This window comes from Ochotona curzoniae, unplaced genomic scaffold (genome assembly GCF_017591425.1).
Source record: "Ochotona curzoniae isolate NIBS_2020 unplaced genomic scaffold, NIBS_Ocur_1.0 contig_1, whole genome shotgun sequence".
Lineage (NCBI taxonomy): Eukaryota > Metazoa > Chordata > Mammalia > Lagomorpha > Ochotonidae > Ochotona > Ochotona curzoniae.
In genome coordinates this window covers 27,334,857-27,348,362 of record NW_024464918.1, presented here as the reverse complement: position 1 = coordinate 27,348,362, position 13,506 = coordinate 27,334,857, and the positions used below count along the sequence as shown (strand labels likewise).

At 48.1% G+C, this 13,506-nt stretch overlaps 1 protein-coding gene across 2 annotated transcripts in view; it reads left to right on the top strand.

Moving 5' to 3' along the window:
* Positions 1-10,015: 10,015 nt before the first annotated feature.
* FAF2 (Fas associated factor family member 2) overlaps positions 10,016-13,506 on the top strand; it is a 43,073-nt gene continuing 39,582 nt past the window's right edge. Inside the window, exon 1 of one of the 2 annotated variants that reach the window (XM_040965385.1) lies at positions 10,016-10,118. In XM_040965385.1, the coding sequence (XP_040821319.1) occupies positions 10,056-10,118 (63 nt within the window). In that variant the 5' untranslated portion in view covers positions 10,016-10,055. The remainder of the gene's footprint in view (positions 10,119-13,506) is intronic. The other variant, XM_040965465.1, reaches the window with a different exon arrangement.

The window sequence follows — 13,506 nt, the reverse complement described above, 5'->3', positions numbered from 1 at the left end:
GAATCAGTGGATGGAAGATCTTCCTCTCTGTCTCTCCTCCTCTCTCTATATATCTGACTTTGAAATAAAAATAAATTTTAAAAAATTTTTGAAGACCTTCTTGAAGAAAATGATGTTACAGTATGACCTATGGTCAGTAGAGAATTTAATGAGATAAAAACTGTTCTTGAAGAAATGAAAATAAAAACAAAAATATCATCAAAATCCATGAGATATAGTTTCCGCTGATCTTTGTCGACGAGGTATGTCTCCTGTAGGCAACAGATAGATGGGTTTGATTTTTCAGTCCAGTCTACTAATCCATGTTTGATTGATGCATTTAAGCCTTTTACATTCAGGGTTGACATGAACATGTGGTAACTTGGCCCTGTCGTTTTAGCAATGGGTTGTTCATTGATTTAGTCTTGTGTTGTTATATTACCAGGATGTTCTTCACATTTGCCCTTGGTTTTGGTGGGTGCTATTCCTTTTCTCTGTCAAGACATCATCTCTAAGTTGTCTTGCAGGGCAGGTGTGAAAGAGGCATATTCTTTGAACTTTTCTTTGTTGCAGGAGATTTTAATTTCATTTTCAAAGGCAAAGGAAAAAATCAATTAAAAAATAAACAAGAATTTAAAATTTTTTAAAAGGCAAAGGAAAGCTTTGCTAGGTACATTATTCTGGGCTGAATTTTTTTCCTTTTAGAATCTAGAATATGTCACTCCATTCTCTTCTGGCCTGCAGAGTTTCCTGAGAGAGGTAAGCTGTGAGTCTGATTGCCATTCCTCTGTACATGAATTGATATTTTTTACATGCAGATTTAAGGATTTTTCCTTATGTTCGATTAGCATGTGTTGTGATGAAGATCTCTTTTGGTCAACCCTGTTGGGAGTTCTGTGTCCCTCCTGTATTCTGTTTTCCAATCCTTTCTCCAGACTAGGAAAATTTTCCTTCATTATTTCATTAACTGTATTTTTAAACCCAGCTTCTCTTTCTGCACCTTCTAGAGCTCCCATAATTCATATTTGAATTAAGAAATTCTTGAATACTTTTTTTAGTGTGACCCAGCTCTGATTCCAGCTTTGTGATTGTTTCCGCATTGTGACAAGAAATATCTTCTACTTCTGAGATTCTTTCTTCTGCCTCATTCATTCTATTACAGACTTTGCACAGAATTTTTAATATTTTTAATATGCTCTATTGTATCTTTCATTTCCAATAATTCTACTTGATTTTGTTTCAGTGTTTCTATATTCTGGGTGACATATTCCTTAAATTCTTTGAACTCCTGCATGTGCTTCTGGTTGTTGATAAGAAACTTTATAACAAGTTTTCTGAATTCTGAATCCTCCATTTTCTTGATATATTCCACAGTTAACTCTGAGGTTGGCAAAGGCTTTTGTTCCTTTGCAGGGGAATCTTCAGTAATATTCATTGTGCCTCTATCTGTTCTTTTGCTCTTGATCATTGTACTTCTGGTTAGCAGATTCTTCTCGGGGCAGGTTTCTTTCTTTCTTTTTTTTTTTTTTTTTAAGATTTGTTTTATTTTTATTGGAAAGGCGGATATACAGAGAGGAGAGACAGAGAGGAAGATCTTCCGTCCGATGATTCACTCCCCAAGTGAGCACAACGGCCGATGCTATGCCGATCCGAAGCCAGGAGCCTCTTCCGGGTCTCTCACACAGGTGCAGGGTCCCAAAGCCCTGGGCTGTCCTCGACTGCCCTCCCGGGCCACAGGCAGGGAGCTGGAAGGGAAGTGGGGCCGCCAGGAATAGAACCGGCGCCCATATGGGATCTCGGGTGTGCAAGGCGAGGACCTTAACCACTGCGCCACCGAGTCCGTCCCTGTTTGTTTGTTTTAAGATTTACTTACTTTTATTTGAAAAGCAGATTTTTACGGAGAGAACAGGAGAGATATTGGCTGGTTCACTCCCCAAGTGGCCACAAGAGGCAGAACTGAGCTGATCCAAAATCAGGAGCTTCCTCCAGTCTCCCACGTGGGCGCAGGTTCCCCAGCACTTAGACCAGCCTGTGTTCCTTTCCCAGACCGCAGGTAGAGAGCTGCATTGTAAGTGGAACAGCCGGGATGAATCAGAGCCCACAAGGGCTGATGACGCTGCAGCAGGCGGATTCACCTACTGTGATGCAGACTGGTCTCAGGAGTAGAAGCTTTAAATATTGGTGCAATTCAAGAATATTTACCACTTAAAACTTTTTTTCCCCATTACAGATAGAGAAGTTTTATTTGTGACATGAGCAGGTGAATGTGGAAAGAAGACAGAAGGGGAAAGCACCTCCCAGGAGAGGGCTGGAAGATGGGTGCCTCTTGAAAAGAGAGAGGGAAGGCCCGGTGGCGTGGCCTAGCGGCTGAAGTCCTTGCTTTGAACGCCCCAGGATCCCATATGGGCACCGGTTCGTGTCCCAGCAGCTCCACTTCCCATCCAGCTCCCTGCTTGTGGCCTGGAAAAGCTGTCGAGGACGGCCCAAAGCTTTGGGACTCTGAACCAGTGTGGGAGACCCGGAGGAAGTTCTTGGCTTCGGATTGGCACAGCACTGGCCATTGCCCTCACTTGGGGAGTGAACTGTCAGATGGAAGATCTTTCTTTCTGTCACTCCTCCTCTCTGTATATCTTAAAAAAAGAGAGAGAGAGAGAAAGAAAAGAAAAAGGAAGAAAAGAGAGAGGGAGAGACACCCCCACTTTCTTTGTTTTATGGACCTCTGTTTTATATCATATCCAACATAGCATAATCCAAGGTCACACGTTTTTGCATAATTTTTCTCCTGTAAGTTTGATAGTTTCATATTTTGGCATTTTAGTTTATGCAACTTTGTCAACCAACAGATCTTGGAAAGAAGTTTCTCAATCCTAAAGCAGTGAAACCAACATCTTAGAATTATCAAAACCGCTCAGATAACAACATCAGAACTTTCTTCCCCACATAGGCTTGTCTAGAGCATCATAAAATGAGCGCATCCTACTCCTGCGTGCGGAGGTAGTTTGACCACAAAGAGCAGCCTCTCTCCCCTCCCCACCCTCTGCAGATACAAGATAAAAAGAAAAAAAAATCGGAAAACGTTTTTTCTTCCCTCCTTTCTCCATATGTCAACCCTCCCCACCCTAATCAGTGGCCCGTATGGACACACATCCTTCTCAATCATATGAACACCTGAAAAAAACACTCTTAAAAATGGGCTATTTGAACCTTCTGTAAATAGGTTTCCTACTTTTTTTTCACTTCCCATTCTGCCACTTGAGGTGTTGCTTGAACTTGTTCACAGCTCACACATAATGCAAAAAAAAAAATTTGTAATGAACAGGATGTTAAAAAAAAAAAAAAGAGCTATAAAATACCCTTGTCTTTTTGGTCTCTTGTTATCAGTATCCCAAACCAAAGCCCGTATCATTCTGTAGCCCACAGGCTTTGCTTTCTGATTCAGCGTGCAAGGCTTTCATCTGGTCAACCCACCACTGTTCACCGGGCCCTGCCACCAACCCTCCAGCCCGGCCACTCTGGCCAACTGTATTTATAGTCCTGATGCTGATGCTCCGTGCCCACACAGTGCTAGGCAGTAGGGCTTCAAGCAGTGGCCAGACCCAGGCTGGTTTCCTTGGTAACGCTCACGAGTGGCAGACAGAGAGATAGGAAAGATGCAATGTCGCGTAGTGGTAAGTAGCCTTGCAGAAAGCACAATTTGTTCAGAATTCATTAGTTTTGTACTGCTATCAGAATGTCGAAAAAGGTCAGCCATGAGAGGACTCAAGGAAAGAATGTTCTAGGTAGCAAGTGCTGTACAGAGAAAGTTCTTGAGGAGCGAGAGAGAAAATCTTAACAGTAATGAGTCAGCACCAATGCAATCAGAGAATACAGAGTCAGACAACATGGGACTTTTTTAGGCCATGTCATAATGGAGTCTACTCTTTTTTTTTTTTTTTAAGATTTACTTATTTATTGGAAAGTCAGATCTACAGAGAAGAGGAGAGACAGAGAGGAAGATCTTCCACCTGATGTTTTACTGCCTAAGTGTCCTCAACAGACAGAGCTGAGTAGATCCAAAGCCAGGAGCTAGGAGCCTCTTCCTGGTCTCCCATGCAGATGCAGGGTCCCAAGGCTTTGGGCCATCCTCTACTGCTTTCCCAGGCCACAAGCAGGGAGCTGGCTGGGAAGCAGAGCTGCCAGGACTAGAACTGGTGGGCTACTTAATGACTAGCCATTAGGCTACTGCCCAAAGAACTCTACTCTTAAGAATAATGGGAGGCCTTTGGAGTTGGACAAGCTTAAAGCTGAGAGCCTGAAGCTCCACCCAGGACTCTTACATGGTTGGTAGGGAGGTCAAGCATCTGAGCCACTATCTGATGTATCCCAGGAAGCTAGTTTAGAAGTACAATAGCTGGGACAAAAACCAGGCACTCCAATATGAGATGCAGGTATCCCTGCTGGTGAATTTGCCTTCTGTGCCATAAAACCTACCCTCAGGGCCTGGCGTGGTAGCCTAATAGCCTTACATGTGCTAGGATCCCATATGGGCACCGGTTTTAATCCCGGCAGCCCTGCTTCTCATCCAACTCCTTGACTGTGGCCTGGGAAAGCAGTCGAGGACGGCCCAAAGCGTTGGGACCCTGCACCCATGTGGCAGGCCTGGAAGAAACTCCTGGCATCAGATTGACTCAGCTCTGGCCATTTGAGGCACTTGGCGAGTGAATCATCAGGCAGAAGATCTTCCTCTCCGTCTCCCCGTCTCTCCTCCTCTCTATAGATCTGACTTTGCAATAAAAATATAAAATCTTAATAAATGAGAATCTTGTCTTTTTTTTTAAAAAAAAAAGTATTTATTTATTCATCCATGTACAGAGATCTTCCATCCAATAGTTCACTACCCAAAGTGCCAGAAAACCCAGTGCTGGGGAGGCAGAAATCAGGACCCCAAAATTCAGTCCAGGTCTCCCATGGGAGTGATAGCGACCCAGATGTTTAGGCCATCATCGGCTGCTTTCCACGATGCCCATTTACAAGACGGAATTAAGGGCAGAGCTGGAGCAAAGCCCAAGCACTCTGACCAGGAATGTGGGTGCCCCAAGCAGCATCCTAACCGCTGCAAGGATGTGCTCCTCTTGTTCATAAGATGACTTTTATTAGGACATGGACTTGTATTCTCTCAACCTGTGCTACAAGTCCTTAGGGGAGGTTGAGAATTAGTGCATACACAGCAGAAAGATGAGGTCATGGGGCCTTACAGAAGTTATCTCACTTGCCAAAATCCCAGAAGTAGAGGTGGCTTCAGCATTGATGCTTAGCTCTTAGGAAGAGCATGAGCTGTGATCTGTAGAAAGTGCAACTTTGGGTCTGGCACGGTGGCCTAGCAGCCAAAAGTCCTCACCTTGAATGCGCCGGGATCCCATCTGTGTGCTGGTTCGTGTCCCCGCAGCCCCACTTCCCATCCAACTCCCTGCAATAACAAAAAAAAAAAGAAAGAAAGAAAAAAGAAAGTGCAACTTTGCCTTATGTCTAGCATGCATCTGCCCTTCGCCGAAAGCTTGAAGATCTGCAATAGGCTAGTAGGTGCCCATAGTACCTTTCTCATTTCTTCTCTGATGTTTGGCTGAATCTGGTTGAATTGCCTTCATTTCTGTGGGCTCTGCTGAATCGATAATGAATAATTTGCAGGGGGAGAAGGCTAAAAACAAATACCCACCCACATACTATGGCTGGCATGTCAACGGTCTGCTTTACTCAGCAATCAAGGTGCTATGTCCCTAGCTGATGGGAATTCCATGACTCAGCAGAAATCTGTTTATCAGAAACAAAAAAGTAAGGCATCAGCAAGACTATGTCAAGGATTAGAGAAACCAACATTGAGCTTGTAGTAATACAAGCGCAGAGACAGGAATGCAAAATACATCCAACACTGACAAAAGTCCTCTTAGAGAAGTGATGAAATCTAGTTGATTTTACATTAAATTGTGCGTGTTCGATTTTTTAAAAACATGGTGGATTTTAACTTTGATTTTTTTTTTTTTTTTAGTTTTTAAAAAGGTTTATTTGAGAGGCCGCTTTAAGGTGACAGGGAGAGATAAAATGTGAGATCTTCCTTCCACTGATTCAATTCCCAAATGGCCACAAAGTTGGAGTTGCACCAGGCAGAAACTAGGAGCCAGGAACTTCTCCTGGGTCTCCCACTTGAGTGCAGGAGCACAAGGACCTGGGCCGTCCTCAGCTGCTTCTCCAGTAAGGGGCAGGATAGGAACTGGACAGCAGGGATAGGAAGCACTGCCCACGTGGGAAGCAAGCATCACAGGTCATAGCTTTTTTTTTTTTTAAGATTTATTTATTTTTATTGGAAAGGCAGATGGACAGAGAGGAGGAGAGACAGAGGTAGATCTTCCATCCGATGATTCACTCCCAAAGCGTCCAAAACAGCTGGAGCTGAGCCCATCTGAAGTAAGGAGCTTCTTTTGGGTCTCCCACGTGGGTGCAGGATCCCAAAGCCCTGGGCTGTCCTCGACTGCTTTCCCAGGCCACAGGCAGGGAGCTGGATGGGAAGTGGAGCTGCCGGGATTAGAACTGGTGCCCTTATGGGATCCTGGTGTGTTCAAGGGTAGGACTTAACCACTACATTATCGTGCTGTCCCCCTACAGGTGCTAGTTTTACCTGCCAGGCCACACTGCTAGACCCAAACTCTGTGTCTGCCTTAGCAACATCTAGACTCAGTAGACTGAGTCTAAGTAAGCACTTGATAAATGTCTGCTGAATGAATTCCTCAAATCAGTCAATGCATGGAATTAAAGATATTAACAAATCTTCAAGATGATCTAACACGGCACTAGCACATTTGCCTTTATCCACATGTGATAACCAGAGAGTTGAAAAGTAGCCAGGAGCCAGGAGCTTCCTCTTGGTCTCCCACGCCGGTGTAGGGTCCCAAGGCTTTGGGCCGTCCTCTGCTGCTTTCCCAGGCCACAAGCAGGGAGCTGGACGGGAAGTGGAGCTGCTGGGATTAGGATCCACTCTCATATGGAATCCTGGCGTGCGCAAGGTGCGGATTTTAACCACTAGGCCATGCCGCCGGGCCCAGACCCAGAACTCGCACTCAAATTTTCTGATACATGCCACACACCCTGTTAAACACCGCCTTCAAAAAGTCTTTGTACCAAAATAAATCTATCTTCGATTTTCTACAACCTTTTTTCAAAAGGTTTTTAGTTTGAAAGGTAAAGGTCCTGAAAAGGTACAAACATATAACCACCAGGAGATTGCTAAGAAGTTTGTGTTGACTGGCAAAACTTGTAAAAGCCTGAGAGAAATCAAGACAAAATTTAAATCTGTCCATATGATAGCCTACTATATTACACTGTATTATCTACAGTTTTTATCATGGTCTTCAACACAAGTTTTCAGATGACTTCTGGTCTTGTCTTACCTATCCAACCTTAGCAGGTGGACAGTGGTGGACCGCCACAGGTGGGGCCCGGGCGGCCAAGTGCCTTGCGGGGCAAGAGGGAAAGCAGGTTACCACACTCAAACTTTCTGGGGTCAGGCAGAGGTGACAGATGTTAGGAGATGAAAAGCAAAGATGGGCAGTGAGGTGGCGACAGGAGGGGACAAGGGAGTGAGGAGGATGGTGGAGACGAAGGGGATGGAGATAAGGCAGCGGAAGCAGCTCAGAGCAGGAGTCAGGGCCGAGAGAGTCCTAGAATGGGCACGGGTGGCAGGTCCAGGCTGACCAGGGTGAACACGGAGCCTGCACCGGTGTGCCCCAGGACTTGGCTTTCACTCGGGGGAGTCTTCCTCCGGCCTGTCACAGGGCGGGGGACAGAGGCCGGCCCGAGCTGGCCCACGTCCTTCCCGTCAAACACCCAGGAAGGCGCGTTCAAACAAGCCCTCAGCCAGCGACCCCGGAGCCACGATCGCAAACGCCTCCACAAACCTCAACCTTCTCTCCGGTTTCGGGTTTAAAGGCAGTGTTGGAAACGCCCCGCCAATATTCGGGAACTTTCGGAAATTCCCGAGAGACCATCAGGAGCTTTGGGACCAAACATTGAAACTGATCCCGAACCAGCTTGGGTCGAAAGCTAGTCAGGAACTGGGCTAGGGCTGGCTCATGGACCCACTGGCATGCGCAAAATCCGGCACTGGGAGAGGTTCTGATGGAGGAGCCTGGGCAACTCCTCTGGCAGGACACAGACCCCACGGGTAAGCGCAAGAAGCATGAATGGAAACAGCCCGGAGCAGGCCACAAGAAGTTTCCCACTGGCATACATTAGGCATGGATTGGGGGCCGACCAGGCTAATCAGTTAACATCATCACTGGCAAATCCGAGCACCAGAACAGAGTAAGGGTCGAGCCAGGTTTGGTTGCGATAAAAACCAGTCCACACTACAGAAAGCCACGAGGAGGTTGACTGTGCCGGATGTGACTGCAGTGCCCATCCAGCACACGTGAGAAACAGGAGGGGAGGGGACAGAGCCAGCGGGGGAATAAGGGGAGGTTCCCCTGCTGGACAGCTACTCCCACTGGAGAGCATGAACTGGGATGGGGGCAGACCAGACTAAGCAGGGCTACAACACCTGTGCACCTAATGTGGACTAGACCAGGGAAAAGCCAGGATGGGTTGATTGTTCCTATGGGTGCAACCTACAATTAGAATGGAAGAGGGCTGTTGGGGCATAGCCGTAGCATCAGCTGGCAGAAACTGGCACTGGGGGCTAATCCTGTCAAGTTAGACTGCAGAACCACCTGGAAAGTGCACAATCCGGGAGTGAGAGACCTGGGAGGGAAATAGTGGGTTCCCCCCTCTTGGGTTACCACTGCCACGGGAAGGCACGAGAACTAGGACAGGGGCTGGGGTAGCTAGACAGAGAGGCACTCAACCACACCCGTGAAGGCTTGACTGTTGAGCTGGGTAGATGGATCCAAGCTTCAATGCCATTTGTCATGTACGAGAACCAGGGGGGATGTGGGTCAGATTGGACTGGTCTGCCACACATACTGGCAAACCAGGGTAGGGGGTTGGCCTGGTGGGGGTTATTGTGGGCCGCTCTCATCAGGATGCAGCTCCCACTGGTTTAGGTGAAGACCAAGTATGTGCTGTGCAGAACCAGGCTGGACTGCATCACCCATTGGTTCCAGTAGAAGACGGGGCTGAAAACAGAACCAACCCAGCAATTGCAACTACCAGCTGACCGGGTGATGGACTGTGCTGGGCCCTGTGCTTGCTGGTGCATACGAGTATCTGGCCTGGGAACACCTCAGACAAAGTTTCTTGGTGATCTACCCAGTTGAAATGCCAGACTCAGAACCCTAACCATGAAGGGACAGAAGATGGAACAAGTTAATCAACCACCTCAGCTATAGGTTGGCAACAAAATACCAGGCAAATAGAGACGCTATGATGGACAATGTCAATTAATGGATTTTTCAACAACCTCATCGTGTTTGGAGAGGCAAGATTGGCAGCAATTTCAAAACTGGTGACCTATTGAAACCACTTCAACGAGCATCTCGGAGCACGCCCCACATGCGGGACTTGGGGTGGGTGGGAAATCAGGTGGGGCTTCTCCCTCAATATCCTGCTGTACCTCAGATATATGAAGGAAACAATATGGAAATAATAGTCTTACCCACTTTCCTGTAGCCCTTGACCCTTTATGCACAAATTAACCATGTAAAGATTGTTAAAATAAAAAATATTAGTTAAAATTAAAAAAAAAAGAAAAGAAACTGACCCCAATTCCAGAGAGAAATTCAGGAACGTAAGAGATTGTCGAAAACAGCGAGGGAGCGGCCGAAATCAGCCGAGTGCTCTTCGGGAGTTTCCGGAGAGCTTCGAGGCACATTCGAGCCCTGTCGGCTTTCCATCCGCTCCGTCACCCGAATCCGAAGAGCGAGCTGTGCCGATCGTCCCTCGGCAGGTTCCGGAAGCATTCGGGATGACAGTGGCGCCCTCTAGCAGCGAGCGGCCGCGCACGCAGACGCAGTGGAGCAGCGGCGGCCGTTCAGACCGGAAGCGGTTGCAGCTGATATCAGTTCCGGCGGGTGACGGTGCGGACGGGTCAGGAGCGTAGAGGCGGCGGCAAAATGGCGGCGCCTGAGGAGCGGGATCTAACCCAGGAGCAGACAGAGAAACTGCTGCAGTTTCAGGTAGCAGCGAGTCCTCGGTGCAGCCAATTCCGCCGCGGGATGGGGAGTGGGCCCTTGCAGGAGTTCAGTACTTTCCTCGCACTGGGTCCGGGATCCTTCTCTGACCAGCGGGCGGCTCCCTCTTCCCTAGACGCCGACTGCTTTGATTCCTTCAGCCCCCCGAGTGCCCGTCCGTCCGTCCGTCCGTCCATATGCCCTCCCACCTCTCAGCCGCCGCTGCCGTGCCCGGCACTCCGCCCTCAGCGGGTCAGCGCCGTCGTGTCCCCTTTGGCGGGCGCCAGTCAGTTCCCAGCCATCCTTCCCCCGGTTCGATTCCCGCTGAGGTCCTCTCCGCCCAGCGATGTCCTAACAGCGGCCGCGGAGCTGTCAGGACAGCCTCCTGCTGGCATCCCGTGCCCCGAGGACTTGTGTGGGGCCCGGTGGGGGAGGGACGTGTGCGGGAGGACCCCTGGCCAGGCCACATTGCAAACCCTCTGGGCTTCGGACAGGGCTCCCCAGCTTGCGCGGGCGTCCTGCCCTCCTCGTGTCCGGCCAGCGGCTGGTCCCTGCCTGGCCGGGGATGGCCGTGTACACTGTGCACTTGAACCCGCCTCCGAGCTGCGTGCTGTTGCAGGCGAGGACCACGAGGGTGGGGAACGCTGGCCACTGGTCTCTACGTGCGTTTTGATCCCTCCTAACCCCCCAGCCCCCATGGGCACCACCACCCATCGCCCCCTTGGACGTTGTGGAGATCCAGTGAGCTCATAGATGTGACAGGGCTTTGGTGACCTGAGAATTGTGCGCAGTGTTCTGCTGTTAATCATTATTTAACTTGGGCTCGGACTAATTCTAGCAATGCCCCCAGTTTCCCAATAGAAAGATTGCTGCATCTTCATGTATTCAGTAAATATTTATGAAGAACTTTAACGCCCCAGGCCCTGCTAGGTTGCATCTCATTTACTGGATATGACTGCTTGAAGTTCTTTGCTCAACTTTGAGCGTACGTTCTCACTGACTCCCAGTTATCCGTGAGGATGTTAACTGTTACGATCCCTACTTTGTGGACACAGGAGATGAGGTGTAAGAAGTAGCATGCTTCACAGGCGGCCACTCTCTCAGCACCCCGTGCTGGAGTGCAGGTTCTGGTACCCCACATGGCTGCCACCGAGCCACCAGTGCGCTTGGAACAGTGGCAGGTGGGCATCCCAGCTCAGGGTCCTGCAGGGTGACCCAGGTGGGAGTCCAGGACTGCTGGCTTCAGCCTGTGACAGCCCCAGCACTTTAGGGAGCTTTAGGGGAGTGAGCCAGCGAAAGGAACATCTCTTCGTCTTTTGTTCTGCCTTTCAAATAAGTAATAGACAGTTTTAAAAGGAGAAAAAAGGAAAAACCAGAAAAAGTGGCGAAGTTAGAGTGAAAACCAGGTTGTTCTTTCCAGGGCTTCATTTTTCTGCTGTGCAACGCATAAGGTACCTCTTCAGTGGAGAGTGGCAATGCAAATGCTGCAGTGTTAAGTTTGTTTTTGCAAGTTCTTGGGTTTTTTTTTTTTTTTTTTTTTTTGGTGATTTCCTTGGGTAAATTTCAAGGTGGTTAATTTTGAAAACTTTTTGCTCTCCCTTAAAAGGAACGATGAATTGAAAAACGTACAAATGAAAAATTCTGATATTGTTGGCATTTGGAGTTTTTAACTAGAGAAATGGATGCTATCAAAGTTTAAGATTAAGGATAAATGAAGAGGAGTGCAGTGGTTTATGACATTGCTGCTTGGGACCCTGTCAGCCCATGGGAGACTGCCTGCTTTGAGTCCAAAGATTGATTTATTTTTTATTGGAAAGGAAGGTCAGACTCATGGAGAGGAGAGACAGAGAGAAAGATCTTCCATCTGCTGATTCACTGCCCAGTGGACACAACGGCTAGAGCTGAGCTGATCTGAAGCCAGGAGCGTCTTCTGGGTCTCCCCTGCAGGTGCAGGGTCCCAAGGCTTTGGGCCGTCCTCAACTGCTCTCCCAGGCCACAGGCAATGAGCGGGATGGGAAGTGGGGCCACTGGGATTAGAACTGGCAGTGATATGGGATCCTGGCGCGATCAAGGTGATGACGTTAGCCACTAGGCTACTGCACTGGGCCCACTACTCTGCTTTTGATCCAGCTTGTTGCTGATGGGTGTGTTGGGATGCAGCAGATGGTGACTCAAGCACTTGGGTCCCTGCCACCTAAGCAAGCAAACCTGTATTGCATTGCAAGCCACTGAGTTAAGGCTGGCCTAGCCCTGAGTTTTAAAATGAGTGCATAGTAGGCAACCAGCTTCTCCTTTCTGATAACATTTTATTTCAGTTTTGTTTGACTCTTTTTTTAATATATATATACATGTTTTTATTGGAATGGCGGTACGCAGAGACAAGGAGAGGCAGAGAAAGATCTTCCATCCACTGCTTTACTCCCCAAGTGGCCACAATGGCTGGAGCTGAGCCAATCCAAAGCCAGGAGCCAGGAGCTTCTTCTGGGGTCTCAAGGCTTTGGGCCACCCTCAGCTGCCTACCCAGGCCACAGGCAGGGAGTTGGATGGGAAATGGAGAAGCCAGGATACGAACTGACGCCAATATGGGTTTCTTGCAGATGAAAGGCGAGGACTTTAGCCACTAGGCTACTGCACGGGGCCCAGCTTTGTTTGACTTTAATGGGCTATGTTTCAGAGATTCTTCAGGGGCAAGGCCCGTGTGTTTGCAGTGTATTGCGTTATGTAAGTGATACGAGTTGTAAATTGTGATGTACTTGGTATGGTATGATGCTGGAAAGATAGGAACATGCTAGTGTGTTTGTGAGGTTGAATGTGTAGGCGCTCCCGTTTTCTGTGACTGTTTAAGAGCTAGGTAGGCAGGTTCAGTTGTATTTAGATTGCTTCTATCTTGATTTATATTTAGATTGGATTTTTTAAAATTTTCTTTTTATCTTTATTGCACAGTCAGATGTATATAGAAAGGAGGAGAGACAGAGAGAAACATCTTCCGTCCAATGATTCACTCCAAAGGCCAGTGCTGTGCCTATCTGAAGCCAGGATCCAGGAACCTCCTCCGGGTCTCCCATGTGGGTGCAGAGTCCCAAGGCTTTGGACTGTCCTAGACTGCTTCCCAGGCCACAAGCAGGAAGCTTGATGGGAAGTGGAGCTGCTGAGATTAGAACCGGCGCCCATATGGGATCCTGGCACATTCAAAGCAAGGACTTCAGCTGCTAGGCCACGGCGCCGGGCCCTAGATTGGATTTAATGAGGAAAATGCATTTAACGTATGTATTCCGTAAGATGTTGCTGGATCAGATATTGTAGAGTGCTATTGAATGTGCTGAGACTTCCTCGATGTCCAGTGTTGCAATAGCAGTTGATGTGCAGTATCTTTTTAATAAGGATTTGTCTTTTA